General features: G+C 36.6%; 1 protein-coding gene across 8 annotated transcripts in view; it reads right to left on the bottom strand.

The window, feature by feature from the left end:
• Window positions 1-13,201, bottom strand: part of VPS13B (vacuolar protein sorting 13 homolog B) — an 805,186-nt gene that overhangs the window by 168,948 nt on the left and 623,037 nt on the right. For 7 of the 8 annotated variants that reach the window (XM_070383027.1, XM_070383026.1, XM_070383029.1 and 4 more), the window contains one exon: window positions 11,559-11,954. In XM_070383027.1, coding sequence (XP_070239128.1) covers window positions 11,559-11,954 — 396 coding nt within the window. The remainder of the gene's footprint in view (window positions 1-11,558; window positions 11,955-13,201) is intronic. The other variant, XM_070383030.1, reaches the window with a different exon arrangement.

The following is a 13,201-nucleotide window of genomic DNA, read 5'->3' as shown; positions in this document are numbered from 1 at the left end:
CCTACAAGGAAATTAGGTGTGGTTTACTCTTGAAACTTAAGCAAGTAATTTAACTTATCCCCACGTGCCTACCTATCCACTACACCTGCTACACACACCAAAGCTGTGGCTTTGCTCCTCGATGAGGAGATCCAGTTACTTGTGGGATCACAGAAAGGTTAACCCACAAGTACCGTTTTTTAAGTTTAAAATAGAGCCTCCATTTCCTTCTGAACATTTCCTGCTACATTTTTAAAAAGCTACAATAAAATAAGAGAAAAATATATTAGTTCAAGTGGTTTTAATCTTAGTGTAAATGACCAGTAATAAGAGATTATGGTGATCACTTCATAAGAAAGAGTGGTGATAAATTTCACAGAGTCATTTATAAATGCTAAACCAAAGTTCACACTTTTACCACAAAATATGAAAATAATCCCTGGGACTCAAGACAGGGTTATTAATTCTCCTTTCCCCTTTCTTTTACTCTGTGAGAAGCTGGCCTACGGGACATCATCCCTTCCTTTTTGTTTTCTTTGTTTTTTTCCATCAGGAAACATACTAAATATCTTTCTTGGGATGAAATGAATCTTATTTTATATTATCACCACACATATAAACCCAAAGCCACAAAGAATACTCAGAGTTCATTTAAGATGGATACTTATCCATTCAAAATCTGGAATAAATGGCAACAGAAAGTGAGTTAAAGGCATGTGTTAATCTTCTTCCTAATGGACTAATGCAAGGTGGGACAAAATGACTACAAGTAAAAATAATAAACAAACAAACAAACAAACCCACCAAACTTCTTAGCATTGAAACACTGGAAAAAGTTGAATAAATGTGGAAGTTTTACCACTCCCCTGCACCAGTGTGCGTGTTCACATATAGCAAATATGACAAGATGCTAACATTTGTTCTAGCTCAAGAGTATATGGGCTTTTGATGTGTTATCTTTACATTTTCCATACTTTTAATTTTCCCGTAAATTTCCAAAAATAATGAGAAAAGAAAATAAAGAAATATGCTGCAAAATTATAAGATTTAGAATGATCATAAAATTTAAAAGCATGAATATTTTAAAAAACATGGATATTGTTAAAGCTATTTATGCAATCACTGATCAGGTCATTTTGTAAAATTTAATTTTGAAATAATTCCAGGCTTTCAGCAAAATTGATGTCTTTCATTTAGTTTCCCTTACTGTTAACAACTCATATAAACTATAGTACTATTCTCAAAAGCCAAAAAATTAATATTGATACAACACTACTAATAAACCTTATATAAATTTCACCAGTTTCTCCCTTCATGTCCTGTTCTTGTCCCAGGATACAACCCAGGATCCTGTCTTGCTTTCTGCAACTGTGGGATCAGGTCATTTTTGACCAAACATATCCCCTCTTCTCTCTACCTCCTTACATTCAATAGAATACTTCTCTGCCTGACTCTTCCACTGGCCTTGTCCAAAGATCTGTATTTATATATTTAATTTCAGTTGTAACAAACTAATGGCAGATACTTAATTAAAGTAAATGAGGTGTATCAACACGGAGAAGTTAATTTCAGAACCAACTGGTGTGATAAACAGAAATAATCTTGGTTTGTTTGCATATTGACATACTTTTTCATTGAATGTAAAAATTCAGTTCAAGGAACAAATAGTTTCCTGACCTTTAAAATACTCCTTCAGAAGACTAATAAATGCAAACCACTTGCTTTGGAGAATGTTTACAAAATGCTGCCAGCCCTACATCGTCAATCTCTGCTAGATCTTTAGCAAGGCGCCTACTATCTACATGCTGACTGTGCAAAGTGCGGTCTACATCAGGCTTCTGTACATCAACAGAAAGAGTACTCAGTGATGACATGTGCTAGCAAAGCATATCCAGGTATTTTTATCCAGCTGGAAATAATCTACGGTTACTAGAAAATCAGCAAGCATTGTTAGATACATCCAGAAGTCAATTTGCATAATAGTGAAGCACGAGGATTACTCAGAAAGTGAGAAAGGAAAAATTTTTTAAGTGATTAGATGACTAGGAAAAAAATTCTGTAAGTCTGGTCCACGAAAGAAGATGATTAGAAATCTTTTCATTTCTAGTTCCTTCAACTAATTATGTTGAAGCATAAAAAACAAAAAAACAAAAAAAACCCGGCACTTGAGAATTTTTTTTTTTTTGGCTGCACCATGTGACATCTTAGTTCCCTGACCAGGGATCAAACCTGTGCACCCTGCAGTGGAAACACAGAGTCTTAGCCACTGGACTGCCAGGGAAATCCTTGCACTTGGGTATTCTAACCATGAAAATAGCTGGTTTTTCCCCTCTTGATCAGAATAGGTAAGTGGTTCAGATCTTATTTAATTACATCCTATTTTGTAATATGCCTATATCTGTATCTGTTATTAAAGTTGTAATATAGGACAAGATTAAGGTATGAAACAAAATATAGCAAAACTGTTAAGAGAACTACATGGACACCACTGTTTAAGCTGCAGGGATGTTCTTCCCAACAAAGTTACTAAAAAGTCTAGCTCTCAAAATGAAAGTCCGGTTGGCTAGTCGACCTGCTAACACATATCCCTTCTCTGAAGCACCTGATGGTTTCCCATTGGTGAGATTTCCAGGAACTCTCATCTAGGCCTCATCAATAAGTAAAAGCTGGAACTTCTAGTCTAATCCAAACGTATTCTCTGGACATGAAAAAATGATAAGCAGCAGGAAAAGATTTTATTTTTTTTTTCACATAAAGAAAGGCAGAAAGGCTATTTATACTTAGCCTGGGAAAGGCTACCCACTCTAGTATTTTGGCCTGGAGAATTCCATGGACTTTATTTATAGTCTATGGGGTTGCAAAGAATCGGACATGACTTTGACCTTCACTTGTCTGGAAAAGGTATTTTTTTGAGAAATGTTTTAGAACTCTTGGATCCTAGAAAAACTAAACTTAACATACCAAAGGAAAATGCTGGATATGCTTTGCCCCTTTCTTCCCCTCCAATCTGCCACCATGCTTGCTGTTTTTACAGTGGTGTCAGTTTGTTAGGGAAGTAAAACTTCACTGGATCATGTAGCTTTACTTAAAAAAAAGCAGACTAAGAAATCTGTGCATACTGGAAAGTGTGTAACAATCTGCTTATAGAGGAAAGAATAACTGTAAATATATACTTTGAAAGTTTCTTAGATGAACACAGTAGCTAGTTAACTTAATGAGGAAACTGCTGGTGGATTAATTTTTTTTAAGTCAGTCACATGAATAGAAAAACTGGTATCAAAACACTGTTGAAAACAAAATGGCTTCCTAAGCAATTCACTGCAATGGCTTAGAAACCGATATTCATCTACGTGATCCAGGTTTTTAAAGACTGGTTTAATAGAAACCAGAAGCTAGGAGATGTGTTATCGCTCCCCGCGCACCCTGGAGAACCCCTGGACAAATCACTTAATCTCGGCATCCTTAAGTAAGGGAGTTCAGACTAGCTCAATGGGCCTCAACCTAGGGTTCTCTGATACGCAAGGAATCCCATATAGTAATGCTGGTCCATGAGGGATGTTCAGTATTTCAAAAATCCTCAAAGAAACTTAAATGAATTTGTTGGAGACAGGACTGAGATATACTAAGTTTTTTGGTTACAGTCATATCAACTCGGTACAGTCAAGTTAGCTATTTTATCCTAAATACAGCATGTGTGGATGATGGAGCTGGATAAAAAGTGTTCCTGATAAAGGAGAGGGTGATCTCTCAGACAGTTTTCAGCTCTAAAATTAAATGCTCTACGACCTCAGCATTCATGGGGTATGACTGAAGTGAAGGGTCATGGGAGAGTGAAGGGGAGGAAGATACAAAAACACAAATATTTATTGAGGAATTTAATAAATTTGTGCCAAGGAATGTGTGGAGTACTGTGTGTACATTATCTCACTTAATCCGCTCAACAGCCCTGTGGATTAAGTGTTTTTGCCTTTATTTTGGAAATGAGCTGTGTTGTAACTTTTACCAGGATCAACTGCCAGCAAGTAGCAGGGCTGGGATTAAGACTGTCTGCCTCTTTCCAGCACCATGTTGCTTTATAAAAACTACTGCTGTTAGCTAGCTCTTAGTAATTTCATTTTTCCAATTGGTAACAGGGTTGGCAATAAATGCTTTTTCCTGTCCCCTCTCTCTTGCTTGGTCTCGGTACCTTAGGCCAACATAGCCTACAGGTCCAGGGGCCCAGCCAGAGAGCAAAAGAACATCTAAGATGTGTCTTCAGTCACTCATCGCTGGCAGGGTTGCTATGCCAAAAACTTTCCTAGCAAACAGCTTTCTGGCTTATGTGGATGAGAAGGCAATTTGCTGTGACCACAGGCAAAACTAAATACTGTCACAAATTCAGTGGAGTGGGAGAAGAGTAACTTCTAACCCTCTTCTTTTCCCACAGTTCCAGTGCTATGGGCGACAATAATTCTGGTCCATTTCACCTAATACTAACTTATAAGGTGCCACTGTTAGGATGCAAAGGAAACATTATTAAGAAAGAGATGTCTAGTATCTAATCACTAGGACCAGAAACTTTCTTCTCCAATAGCATTTGCACAGTGAGATATCCTTCTGTTAATTAACAGAATTTATGTTGTCTCAAACACCCTTTTCCCTCCTGTCCAAGAAACACTGTTTTAATATGTGTATATGAGAAAGTTTTATTAGTTGTCCCCTTTACTCCCTCAAATATATCTAAATCTAGAAGAATGGTTCTTTATCATATCTTTGTTAAAGCTAGGAGAAGAAATAAAAAGCAGTGTTTTTTTTAAAAAGTATTTTTTTTCCTATAGTACATAAGACGCACAAAGTTTAGTGCGATGGGACACACTTCTAAAATACATAACCCGAGGCCAACAGTTTTCTAGAATCTAGATTAAGTTTGGGATTTAACTAAAAACAATAGGGAGGAAGACTACTACCTGAAGACAAGATCTGAAGGTGAACCTACTTGGAAGAGTATAATAACTATGCCAGATTTCTCATTAGAAGGGAGCAGAGCCTTACGAAGACTCCACATTCCCCAAGAAAACCATATTTACACAATTAACAATTCTTTTGTTGGAAAAAAAAAGCTTTCCTTATTGCACGCGGACACATGTGGGCTGTGTAAAAATATAAGAGATGTGTAACCCACGGTAAACACAAAGTAATGATCTTAAACAGGCCAAATCCTTGAACTCGTCATTAATAAATGTCTCTCCTGCATTCAGCTACCCGGGCTGCTGGGAGCCTGTTTTCTTCAAGTACTTCAAACACGGAAATCCAGGAACATTTATTATTTTAATCCATTACAGGCAGTGCTTGATTTAACTTTATTGGTTGTGGTGGTGGTAGTGGTTATAAGTGGGGGTATAGCAATGTTCTTTTACACATCATTTCAAAAGGGCTTAATTATATTTTATAGTTTGGGCCAGGAATTCTGCTTGTTTTTTTTGTCTAACAAGGTTCAAATGGAGTTCAGGTCGGTGATTAATCAGAAGAAAAAGTCGGAGATGGCTATCTGTCTGAGATGAGCTCATCTCCGTCTATGAAAGGCTGGGCAGGTACATGGTGTTTGCTGCGCCACAGCCCATGAGCATGCTCAGACATCTGAAGATGGCTGCTCATGGGACGAATTTTACTTTTCAGGCAGCCTGGAAATGAACACATCAGAAATCTCACCCAGTGGTTTTCTTCTAAATTTCTGAAGTTACTATCCTAAGGTATTTAAAGGCTTCCCATTAAAATCCAAAGCAGTAAACTTAGTAACCTCACAGCACTAAAAAAAGTGTACCTGAATAACAAAAATCACGCGACAATAAAAAAAAGAAACACATAAACCCTTTAGCAGAAAAATTTTAAATATTCCAAATGAAAGATGTCAACTTCATATAATTTGGTTAAGCAAAATAAAAAAATATGACCATAGAAATATGCCTGAACATCATATATCTACTAGTAAGTTTTTATTTTAATATCATGAGGGGGTGAAAAAAGATAATTTCTAAGATAGCAGTACTAACATTATTTATTATTGTCCAAAATTCTATCTAATCATATATTATTGATAACAATTACAGCCAAGAGAATAAAATCTGTATGTTGGGATTTCTTTTCCATTGCATATAATTTCTAAGAGAGAGGACAAAAAAACTACTCACCAAGAGACTTAGGCATTTACCTTTTTTATTTCCCACTGTATTAGAGGAAAAAATAATGGGACATTATTTGGAAAAAAAAGTTATGAGAACTTTACTTTTTCCACATATTTCCCATTCAATTTTTAGAACATCCTATGGGTCTGTGAATGTCTCAGTAGGTGACCATTATGCACAGAAAAATCATCATTGAAAAAAAACCAGTAATTCACAGGTAATTTAAGAGCAAAAAAAGGAGGACAGGCCAGTTCATCAGTAGCAACTTTGAACCTTGTTATAAAGTAATAGGAGGGAATCTGACCAGGATTAATAGTGGTCCTCAGTGCTGGGATGAGGGGTGTCAGGTTTCACAGACTCTAGGCCATCTGTTCTGCCTGCCTACATTTTACTTCTGCAAAACCATAAACGTACCTCTACCTCAGGGACTATAGAGAGGCATTAGAATTCTTCTGCTTTTCATTATCACAAGATTCAGTAACTCATTTCATTGTCAAGATAATCCCCTTTTACTCTTTCTTTTGCGCTTGCTGGGTATGCCAAAATGACAAATAAAACCCCAGATGTTACAGACCCAATGAGGTCTCCACCTTTCCTTGAGTGTTGGGTTTAAGCTACTTGAGACACGGTGTCAAATATGACAGGACCCTGATGCCCACACCCAATATTCATTAAGGTTTGTTAGTGATTTGTATAGCTGTCTACAAGCTGTACTTCCACTTCAGTCCTCAGTGGCTGTTTAAAAGTTAAGTGTGTCCTCTGGCTTTAACTGTTGAAGAATTCATTTCCTATTGTTCAGGCATTGGAAAAAGATGCTATTTCTTTCTAAAAGTAACAAAAATCTTTGGGGTGTTGTAAATGGCTTGTTATTGCAATATATTATTTTAGGTAGTCATATTTAATTTAATGTTTTATTTCCCCTCAGGCTTACTTGCATTTCTGCAGCATCCACTGGCTATGACAACGCCTTAGGAGATTGTCCTCAGGAGAGTCAGTTGACTCTGGAATGAAAAGCTGGAGCTCCGCTCTGTATCAATTAATGACCTAGTTTCACTTTTCAGGACATGAAAAGGAGCTTTAGTTCTTTACATTTTTATTGGTCCTGAATGCAGTGAACATGAGAAGAGGCATTTGTATCCGTGAAGAATAATGTGGTTATGCTTGCTTGCTTTCTACTTTTTGTTTATACACAAAGATAAGTACATATGGATGACAGAGGCTGGGGTAGTGAAAGTTATTTAAACCACAGTTCTTTGACTAGGAATTCAACTTACTGCTTTCTGCATGGATGAAAGTCCCCTAAGTCCCTACGGAAAGGGGATTTTTGCAATTTTTCCTTGATTCGGACTAACATGCCAGCCAAGATGGCCTCACTCAGGCTCTTCCCCAGCCCTCTGTGCCACCTAACTTGTTCATACCCTATTCTCCCTTTTCCTCATCTACAGGGAGCTTGCTAATAGGCATGCCCCTAAGAAAGAGCAAGGCAGCTTAAAGCCCAGCTATTTCACAGCCTGAATTGTGTACCCTTGTTTGCCGAAATCTAAGAAGTGCCGCCCTAATAGAGCCATAATTTACTCTGACAAGGAGAGCTAAAGTCTGCAGCTCACTCTCCACCCTGCCTGTGCAAAGTTCTATACTGTTGGTTCGGAATTTATAGCTATATACTTAAGGTTTCTCCAAAACGCCATACTTCAAACAGCAAAAAAGACGAGATGTGTGTGTGTGTATGGGGCGGAGGGTGGGGGGGGGGGCGGGTTGTTATATTTTTTTTTAAGAAGAACATACTACAGAATGGGCCAGATTTAATGGACAGTAAAAGAAATGTCTGCCTCAAAATGTTTCAGGAAATAAGATAAAAATTTAAAACAAGATTAATTTCGTTATCAATAACATAATCATAGAAAATTTTGCAGCATTATACACAATCATAGAAATTTTGGGGATTATATACCAATTTAAAAAAATACAAGCATTACATCTTGTATGTAAAGTTCTAAAATCAGAACTTTAGGGCCATTTTACCAAAGACACATGGGAGAATATAAGTATTCTAGCAGAAATATGAGTTGGGTTATTATAAGTCACTGCTACACTAGCATCTGTAGAATGGAATTTTAAAAAACCCACGTCCCTTGAAACTCGGATAGTTTAGGGCCACGGAATAGTACAGAAAGCTAAGAAGAACTCACAGACTTTCTTTTAAAGTGGAAAATATTTAACCATTTCATTCTGTTTCAAATGATGAAAACATTTCAGAGAATAATCTGTACATATTTTGTTGTAAAAACCAGTAAATGAACATAAAAGCATTTCAGATTTAAATGTACTGAGAATGTCGTGGGGGAGAACATTAACTTTTCTCTCTCATTCTTTTATTATTTCCTTTCTGCACACACTTCCCATAAGCTTATGACGGTTTAGATGATTAAAAAAAATATAATCATCAGGCAAACTCAAATATTTTTTGTACTTTTCACAAGTGAAGAAACATGCCTACGACACAGTCCCAATTGTGTTTCTCTAAATATTACTTAGAATGTAAGATTCCTCTAGCATTACAAATCTATTTCAGCTCCTAAATTAAAACTCATCTGGAAAGGACTGTTTTACCCTGTTTATATAACATTGTCACATAAAGAGTGTTAAAAAAAATATTTCACTAAAAATAGCTTGCGTAAGTTAGGGATTAGAGTAGTTTCTGCTGCTATAATTGTTCCTTTGTAGTTTTTTCCATGATGTTTTTGCAGTGTTTTTGACTGTGTTTATTAAAGTCAGCACATCAAAAAGGATCAAAGAGAAAGTGAGTGAGAACCAAAGAAACCCCAAGTGTGCTGTCTCATTGGGGAGTTATGCAGATTCGCATAAACAAGTGCAAATTGTTGAGGTTTTAATGAAAATTTTCTACAATTATTTTATCTTAAGTCATTCTATACAATAACATCTGTACAGCAGATGGCTATGCTGTACCAAAGCAATGCTCCTTTTTCTTTCTCTGTTTAATAGTACATCTGAGATGACTACTTTTGTCACTGTGCTCAATTTGGTTCAGCAAATAATTTGAAAAGTGCAGCTGCTGCAGATGGTCACAATAGTTATATAAACTGTAAAATCAAAGACACAGTTAAGTATTTCTGTATTAGATTCAAACTATAAAAATCTGACATTAACTCCATTGGGCTCAAAGATACACTATTAAAACTTTTGGTTGCGTACAGAACGATGTCACTGGAAAATACAAAAAGAAATACGACTACTGGTAGGACATTTTTTTTTGGCTGGAAAATACTTTTTACAACTTACCAAAAATAAACCTTGAATATATATTTGCATATATTTCATCCAAGTTGCAAAGCATGAATTTTTAAGATAGGTAAATATACAATTAAATGAATGTTCAGAGCTTAAATTATATTTCACTTCTTAAAAATTTTCCTTGGTAGAAAATCAATGTCTGAAAAATACATAGTAATCTCTTAATTATAATTTCCTAGAAATCAACCTACAACAATAACTAGAGCTTTCAATCTCACTTCATTTAATCATAATTTATTATTATTTTGCCAACTTTGTTTTCTTTTTTTTTTCAAGCATGCCATCACATTAAGCAGAAATGTAGATAAAACAGATTTGGTATTTGTTACACTCATACTAAAACTATTTCTATCCATATTAATTAAATGGCTAACTTCAATCTGATTGATTTGTTGATGCAAGTAACTACTTAAGAACATTTGCTGCACACTACAGATTATAGTTATATAAAGTATTTCTTAGTCAAGGGTATAGTTTCTACTGCATTTAACTAGATTTAAGAGTTATAACTATAAAAAGAATGGGGTACTAAAGGGAAAAACAAGTTACACAACCAGAATGCGTCTACTACTTTGAAAAGGTCAGTGAGAAGATTTTAATTATATTTTAGAGAAACTTACTGAGAACAGACACTATTGAATATGAATAGCAAATGAATGAAACAAGAAATGAGGATGACTGAGCACAGTATATATTAAATGCTTTCATTCTACTTCAGTCCTAACCTTTCCTTGCTATGATTCAGGTATAACTGGAAAGATGTGGGAATGGTCCCAGTGTGGTCTGGATTGTAATTTATTTGTGGATAAATCAGACATTGCAGCCTTCAGTGCTTCATAGTCTTTCATGTACCATGGACCTTACATTTTTCATTTCTAACTTTTAAGACAATAAAAAAATACAGTGCTTTTAAGCTGGCTTGGTCACAAATACTTCTGGTAAGAAAGAAATAAATCATTTATTTTTTGGCCTAAAATTCATACTTCTCAACTACAAAACTGCTTCTTTATCTCGTCAACTACTGTGCCCAAACTGACTATACAATTAGTCCCAGCTGCCACTTTTTAGTAAGCAACTGAGTTGCATACAGTTTCAGGATTTACTTTATCCCCTATACTACCCCTCTAGCCCCACTTCTTCCCTCCAAATTAAAGTGGAAAAAATGTTTTCCTTTTGCTACTTTTACTTTCAGAGCAGAGTTTCTGGCTTCAGTGCACTGAACTTTAACAGTAGCAGTTTCTGTAATTGAAAATGGTTATTCCCCACTTTTACCTTGTTTTTTCTCTTCCTCTCCTCACATTCCTTCTACCTACTCTTTTTGATTCAGTGTGAAAAAGCACCAAACAATGTAGGCATGGTAACAAAAGAGGACAATGTAGATGTCACTGCCCATTAATTTCTCACCTCTCCACTCGTCAAGGACATTCAGTTGCCAGGTCCAGGCTCCTTTGCTCAGCTAGGCACTGAAGCAGGGCCTTTCCTTGCAGGTGTTGCTGTCTGAGAATCTTCAGTGGCACTGTCTCTGCAAAGTTGAACCTTGGCTTCTATTACTTTTGGTGTAGCATTTCTGCCACCAGAGCAATTTTTTTTTTTTTTTAATAAATTGTTACCAATGACTTAATGGAGCACATCGGAATCACCTGTAGGGTTTGTTGGAAGACGTATTTCTGGGCGCCATGCCCAGAATTTCTGATTCAGTAGGTCAGTAGAGTCAGAATTTGCGTTTCTAACAAGCTCCCAGATGCTGCTGGTTCCGAGACTACACTTTGAAAGCTACTACTTGGATGGTTTGCAAAACCTGATGCTTACTCTGTTCTTCCGCTACAGCTATGTTAGGTAAAAGGAAATTTGGGAATGAACAGTTTTAAAGAAGTCTGTAGGAACACGCCTGAAGAGGTAGACAAGAACACTTTGGGGCATAAAATACTTAGGCTTAAATAATTTGTTGTAGCACTTTCTTTAAAATAAGGCAAGAAACCAGAAATGTACCCATCTCTAATGGTTCTTGAAACTTTTTGCCCCTACATAATACAAACCTTCAACATTATGCAGTTTTAGATGTTAACAAGTCATTGACATTTCTCTTGCCCCTTTACTGTGACTTACCAGGTACTTTCTGTGCTGCTTTGACATTAAGGCTTCCACTGAGGGTGGATAAAGATGCCAACAGGCATGGTTTATTAGGATGGGGGACAGTTTCCACAGAGACCACAATCTGAGTAGTATGAACAGAAATTTTTTGAAAGCAGGAAATCGTTCTCCATATGTTTTCTTGAAATGGAATCTTTTGTGCTCCATCACCATGAACTTTAAGCTTGGATAACTTCCCACGGTAACATTTGGAGGCTGGAAGCGCATCCTTACTCAGCACAGTGTCTGACGGTGCTGAGGACGCTTTGCTGTGTACATTTTTTATCTTCTTCAAAAAATGGTTTATTTGATCCAACTTGGTAAAACTCAGGTTTGCTTTCAAAGGCTTTGATATATCCAAGTTGATGTCTGCTGTAGAAGTGAAAAGGGTAAGAAAATTACTGAAGCTCTCTTATTGCAAATAAGCCTTTACTTCCCTGTCAAACTCCTATTTCAGTTTCCCGACACCTGTACTGTGGACTCATTAGGATGCCAAGATGTTATAATTCTTTTACTTACCACCTATTCTTTCCATGTAGTTACTTGAAGGAACACTTTTCCTGCACTACTCTCTTGCCTACATTCCTGTTCCAATCATGTGACTGTCTGTTCCTAAAGACTGAAGGCCACCCATGGACATCTACCCTCTACCCTCTACTTGGAGGCAAAGTTGAGCAGCCTTTCCAGTTTGTTACTGGACTGACATTCTTCCTTCTGGGGTTAAAGGGACCTGCCTTAGTACCCAGCACAATGTTTGACACAAATACTGGTATTAACAAATAATCTGTCCAACTGATTAACTGAAGTAGCCTCCCCACCACTGTCTGATAAAGTATATACACAAAAACGTTTGTTTCTCCTCTTCAACTCGCTAAAACCCAGAAAAGTCCCTACATCTTTCCCTGTATTCTGTGTTGAACAAGTTTCAAATATCTCATCCAATGTAACCTGGGTAGACTGAGATCTCTTAAACTCCATTTTACATGTATCACACACCAGATGTCGTCCTTATCTGTCACTTAATCACCTGACATTAAGACGTTTCTGTTTTTGCGTTCTCGCTTCCGTTTCTGTCATCAATAAGATGTAAGACTATATGGGTCGTGAGAGCAGAGTATGGCACTCATCTTTATACCCAGTGCCTGGCACAGTGCGTTTCTCATATGTATGTGTTCAGTAAATGGCTGAGTTTAACTGAACCTAATTAAGTATTCTTTTCACTGGAGCCTGATATAATACAAGACATAATCATAGATGAAGCTAGGAATAGCAAATTATCAAGCAGACAAAGCTCATATTCTGTTTTCAACAGGAGGACCTCTGTTCATCTTCTTCAGATTTCAGCACCTTAGAGTTTCCTCCTGGCTACCCAGGCTTGCTCCTGGTACCATTCCTCTTGTGTGTCTTTCCTTGGGTTTCTTTAATCAGACTAAGCAAAATTCTGAGAGAACTGCTTCTAGCTAACTGTCCACTGGAAAGGGTCAGACAGTTGAGTCAACCTTCTGCAATATTAAAATATTCTCTGTTCCCTATATTTATTTAAGCAGGAAAAAAACACCCTAATTTAAAGAAATTATTTTTAACATCTTTATTGACATATTAACTCACATATACATACA

Source organism: Bos mutus, chromosome 14, assembly GCF_027580195.1.
Source record: "Bos mutus isolate GX-2022 chromosome 14, NWIPB_WYAK_1.1, whole genome shotgun sequence".
In the NCBI taxonomy this organism is placed as follows: Eukaryota; Metazoa; Chordata; class Mammalia; order Artiodactyla; family Bovidae; genus Bos; species Bos mutus.
Note: the sequence above shows the minus strand (reverse complement) of the source record. Positions and strands in the feature narration are given on the sequence as shown.